The sequence below is a fragment of the Carya illinoinensis genome, chromosome 10, assembly GCF_018687715.1.
Source record: "Carya illinoinensis cultivar Pawnee chromosome 10, C.illinoinensisPawnee_v1, whole genome shotgun sequence".
NCBI classification, from domain to species: domain Eukaryota; kingdom Viridiplantae; phylum Streptophyta; class Magnoliopsida; order Fagales; family Juglandaceae; genus Carya; species Carya illinoinensis.
Genome location: NC_056761.1, coordinates 4,089,849 through 4,095,700, shown reverse-complemented (window position 1 = coordinate 4,095,700; position 5,852 = coordinate 4,089,849). Strand labels below are relative to the sequence as shown.

The 5,852-nt window shown below is 33.4% G+C and overlaps 1 protein-coding gene across 1 annotated transcript; it reads right to left on the bottom strand.

Moving 5' to 3' along the window:
• Positions 1 to 1,766: 1,766 nt before the first annotated feature.
• Positions 1,767 to 5,173, bottom strand: LOC122279154 (F-box protein At2g32560-like). Its single transcript, XM_043089537.1, has 5 exons — positions 3,507 to 5,173; positions 3,250 to 3,329; positions 2,795 to 2,967; positions 2,622 to 2,696; positions 1,767 to 2,309 (listed from the first exon to the last, which is right to left on the bottom strand). Exons 1-5 carry the CDS (start codon positions 4,299 to 4,301, stop codon positions 2,125 to 2,127), a joined length of 1,308 nt encoding a protein of 435 aa, XP_042945471.1. The 5' UTR covers positions 4,302 to 5,173; the 3' UTR covers positions 1,767 to 2,124.
• Between the last annotated feature and the right edge of the window lie 679 nt (positions 5,174 to 5,852).

Below are 5,852 nucleotides of genomic sequence, written 5' to 3'. Positions count from 1 at the left end.
GGTTGGTCTAATTTATTACATAAAATATTATATTCTAGAAAATATGGTTGACAAGATAACACAAGCCCCCCACTAAATATAATAATAGATAAATTAATAAATATCATTAGTTTTTTTTTTTATGAGAAATGTTATTATATATTTTATATATTAAAATATTATTTTTTATTTTTTATTTCATTTTATTCTTATTAAACTAATTAAATTATTCTATTTATCATCTACATATTACATATTTATTATAGAAAAAATAAAAAAAAATTAAAATAAGTGTGGTTTGTGAAGTGTGAGAATAGCAAAAAGAATTTTTCAATTTTTTATAGCCAATTAGTTTTATTACAAGATTCTAAGGTAAAAATAAGTGAGATGAAGACGTTTACAATTTATTTTTAAAGAGTAATGTTGTTTATAATCATAGAATGTGTAAATATCATATAATCGGTTTGAAAAATCATTAGATTTATTATTAAAAAATTAAATTTTTATAATATAAGTCATAGATTTATTTAATTTTTTAAGAATAATTATACAACGCTTATACAATCATAACCGTAACTATCATTTTAATTCCCTAAAACATTAAGATCTAAATATTGAGCCATCAAAGAAATGTAAAATCGAAAAATAAAGAATAGAGGTAACAAAGTAGTCTTAATTTACATGTTCTCTTGATTAATAGACCGTTATATAAATTAAGAGAATGACCTCTTCTAGAGTAGTTTTTGTTGGCAATCATATAATAGATTGATCGGGATGATTATTATAGTCATGCGTGACGATTGCAAGAGTTAAGTTGTGTTTGGAAACACAAGTATTTACCGATATTCTTAAGTATTTTTAAATATTTTATTTCTAAAAGTTACTTAAATATAAAATATTTTCAATTTCAAATCATTAACTTTTTTATTTAGTTATTATAATTTTCTCAACTTCCAAATAAAATATAAAAAATAATACAATTTTTTTAATTTTAAAATAAAAATAATATTTTTTAATTTTATAATATTTTTATTTAATTTTTTATTTCTTATTTTCTAAAACCAAATAAAATATCTTAACTTAAACTATTTTACTGCTATTTACAAATATTTCCTTAGTATTATATTGATTGTAAATGTGTTGTAGTTTTTTAGAACGGTTTCCAAACAAATTTTACGAGGAGAGAGTTGATTTTTGGTGCAATGAGGTATAGCAAGACTTTCAGAGTCTTCTAAAACCACCATAGAAGCTAAAAAAAATGATAAGATCGATGGATTTCAATGAACAATAGATTAGACTTTTAACTTGTCTTCATAGACAGATAAGTGCATCAACTCTTCCTCTCAAAAAAAAAGTGTAGATAAGTAAGAGAGAAAATGAGAATAGAGAGAGTACAACATCCATGATTATAATTTTGGACCTAATATCACTAATGTTGTTTTAGGATTGCTGGTGATTAATTGACATCTTCAGTCATTTCATTCTTGGTAGTTGTGATTACTACTGTTAAGTTTGACATCTTTTGTACTAATCTCATTGTTGTTATTTATATAGAAAATGTTTAATGTACTTAAAAAAAAATTATATATTCACGTGACTTTTTACAGTTTTTTTCTTTTTTCATATTATATATTCAAGGCACAGTATCCATAGAAGTAATCCACCAAACAGAATTTCATCTCCGTGCAGATGGATTATGCTGATCAAGGAGTCTGCCTCTGATCTGATAATCATCTTGACAGAAAGGTCTGGAGGTCATATTTTCATTTCTGTCCAGATTATGCATATTGAAGAAGAAAAAGTGTCACTTATATCAGAAAATCACCGAAAGTCTCAACTCTTTACAGGAGATGCACTTCAGTTACATATAAACATAAGTTAAGAGTTATTTGAGTGATATTTCATCCTGATATGTTCTGAATTTCCTGGAGTGGATATTGGCAAAATTTGTTTAAAATTATGATATCACGGTACACTGTATTTGCAGAACCAAAACAGTGGAGCCTAATCTTCATGAATCATCCCATTAGAATACTAATTCTATGGCAATGAGCTCTTCTCATTCACAGCTCTGGGGAAAAAGCTAGAGGGAGCTCCTGATGTACAATGTAGTCATGAAAATATGGGTGGAAAGTCCTCTTGATTCTATTCCAAGATTTGAGTTGGCCAAAGGCGCTTCCACCTTGCAATCTCCTCCTTGTTAAGCGTCCTAATTCCGCCATAGAAGCCATCTACTTCATTGCCTTCTTCCTGGTGTTCCTTCCTGTTTATCACCGTTTGTCTCCATCTCGAGCCAGGAGTATACTGGTTGAACTCCAATATCACCATGTCTGTCAACCGTGAAAGATATAATTTAAATAATTAAATTTACTTCCAGTCAACTTATAACTTCTGAGACAAGTGGTAATTTAACATAATTTTAGAACAACAATTGCGAATTCAAACCCTTACTCTACAATCTATTGATTTAACAAGCACAGCTAAGGGTCAGTATTTTAAAAGAAATTTGATCAGACAAATGCCTGGACTTGAGGGAGGCTGCTACCTTGATTAAAAGAACATAATCAGCATATTATACCCTCTGCAATACAAACTCATAAAAGAAAACTTCATAACTGCAGAATCTAAGATGATCTTCTCACCACTATGATGACAGCAGCAGTGATTCTCATTGCGGTCGCACCGTTCCAAATGACTAATGACAGCATACCACCAACCTGCAATTGATGCAGAATAAGTTGTTACATTGTAATATGCAAGTAATGGAATGATCATGAACAATTTATAAAAGGCATAACTGGGTTCAGAAACACACCATGAGGGAATTCTTTTTTTCTTCTCCACTGAATTTCAATATGATCTCCGGGCTTCAACTCATTCAAACAATCGGAGACATGAAGAACATATGGAGGAGTATCAACCGGGGGTGCTCTTAGTCTATCCCATTCTATATTTTCCTCCTGCGTGCGCCGCCCATGAGCTGAGTATCTGCAATAAAACATCCATTTTGAGTTAGAATGCTCTGCAGTAAAGATGAACTTAGCACATTTTAAATTCAATCTCGATATTGATTACTTTCTCAAAACAATATATATATATTAATGTAAGGAAAGGTTGTCGTCAATTATAGTTTTGAAGGTTTGAGACTTCATCTAAATTGACATAGCAACATCTACTTTCCTCAAATCTCCAAATACATAAACACAGACAAAGTAAATTGATTGAAGTTCGTGAAGTAATTTTTTTTAAAGAAAGCCACTTTTCCAATACCTTGCCTGAAAGGTGTCGGTTTGCGAATCATATCTGAGCAGGGCATCATAACATGACAGCAAAAAGCCAACGTTACCATTCTGCAGTAAAAAGTACAAAGGACTCATTGAACTTTCAGCGTCCAAAAAAGCAATAATATTATTGCCACAGAAAAACAAGGAAGAAGATTATAAACTAATATTTCAAAAAACGTGGTCACGGAAGAACACGCAGATTAATCATCGGAATAAGTTAGGTAGTTAGTCTTAGCAACTTACCTCACGATTATAGACCTGAGCCGGAAACCAAATCTTTCCACTTTCAAGGGAGAGATACCAAGCCATGATCGAATCAACCGGTAAAGAACTCCTTGACCTGCTGCTGCTTTCTAACTTGGGTCTAAACCATGGAAAAGTCCAAACCCCTTGAAGGGTCGACTCAAAAAATCCTTTTTTCTTGCTTTGATCCAAGAGGATTAGTGTTTTTCTTGAGGCTACATACCTTTGCCATTCTCGATAAGCAGCATCACCCATCAGTCCACCCCATTTGTGTTTCATGTGCTTGTCCCAGAAATGATCAGTTCTGCATCTATCCCTCAAAGAGCTACAAACTGCCGCCATACTGCATAACTCAGAAGGCAAAAGCCGATCAAGAATGCATTCCAAGGCCAAGTCAGGCAAATCCAAAAGAGAAATATCCTCTTCCTCCTCTATATTCTCTACCTTTGAGCTAAGACCTATCTTCTTAAATGGCATGAATAATATAGGTACGTGAAGGAGACTAGTAGCATTAAGCCTTACTTCCTTGATCCAGGACACAAGAAAACTTGATGATAACTCCCTCCAAAACCAAGGTAACAACAGCTTCATCTCTTCCTTCCATGGACATTGTGGCTTGTGAGTGAATGACTTGGAAATGAGGATGAAGGAAACACAAGAAATTATGAAGTAAAACATTGTACAGAGTTGAAGCTGCCAAATGGTTGGATCAAATGGAAAAGTCGGACAGAGGAACCAGTCGCAAATGAAGCAAACGTGACTGGTGCTATTATATGTGAGAAAAGTTACTTGCATTTTCCACTAATTTTCTGTCCAGGCACCCTTTACTGTCGTGGAGATAATAAAAACAATACGTACACCTCACTGCCCACATATTATATATATCTTGTTTAAAATTGTAAGAATATTTACATAAAAAATGGTTCTGATTTAATATCAAATTGAAAAGAAAAAAAAATAAAAAATTGTTCTCTCCCCTCGGTTCCGACTAAGAAAAACCAACCAATTAAAGGAAAATGTGTTCTAGTTCGGTGGAACCAACGGAGTTGTAAAGCAGGCCACAGCTAATGCGTTTTAAATGAGAGGCTGTACGCACCGGCACCGCAACTGACAAGATTGGCCTAGTTCCTGTTATTTATAAGCAACATCCAGGCCGGGAGAAAAAATATAAAAAAGACCAGTGTCAAGTCTGCTTCTTCAATGCATTGGCACCCACTTCTACTGACTTCCAAGTGGTCAGTATCTCGAGAGCTTCTTTCATTTTATAAACAACCATTTTAACACCTCATTGGTCTTAACTCACTCCCATGATTTTCGAAGAATTCAAGGAAGAGTCTCCTTGAATGGAGTTTTAAGTGGGATTATGGTAACATGGTTGGAGACTGACAAGTTGCGCAACAACGACTAGCTGATGAAAAATCTCACTTCTTTTCCTCACAATCCTTAAATAGAAAAATCATTAATAAAGATCGACAATGTGAATCACACACACAATGTAAGGGGAGTGCAAGCTCGTGTGATCATTTCGATGTGATTCTTCTTGGTATTGAGAGATGGTGAGTGAAAAATTGCATAGGGTGGCACTTGTGATCCTTTGATCACCAGAAAACAATAAATCAAAGGCTAAAGGAGAAAAAACTAAGATATATAAAAGGGAAAAATCTAGACACGGAATATAAAAGCTTATAGACACAGAGAGGGAGAAGACGAAAAGGCAGGACACCGAGGATAAATGAAGAAAGAAGATTTTGGAGCCTCCAATACTGCTGAAATTAATGCTGCCTAACTACTTCCACCAAACTCCAATACCCATGCACTACAACCACATATTGCTGGACAAATCAATGCCCAACCAAACCAAGGAAACAAAATGCCACCTTTCGTGAAGTTATTTTTAAAATATATAAATATATACATATATATATATATATATATATATATTACAGGCAAAAGAAGACTGAAACGATTGACTTCTTATTGTGTGACTAGTTTAGAAAGTATTCAGGACTATTGGTCACCCAGAACTTCAGAAGCATCTGACTGTACATTGTCGATCATAGGGGGCTCCGATGTTCTTTCTTATTTTTCTTAATCATTAAACTCATATTTTAGAGCTACCCCCAAAAAGTAAATGCTGGACGAATCTATATAAGGTTGCCATGCAGTCTTACATTGTTGTATAACTTTTATGCAAATGGGGGTAGGAGTGGTTTGTGGCGATTTTAGTTAGGCTCTTAAGAAAGGCAAAGTTTCGTAGTTAATATATATTATTGAAAAAGAAATAAGGTCATGCTGAACAAGTGGAGGCAGTGCCAAAAGACGAGATAATGAACCTCGACAGGAGTG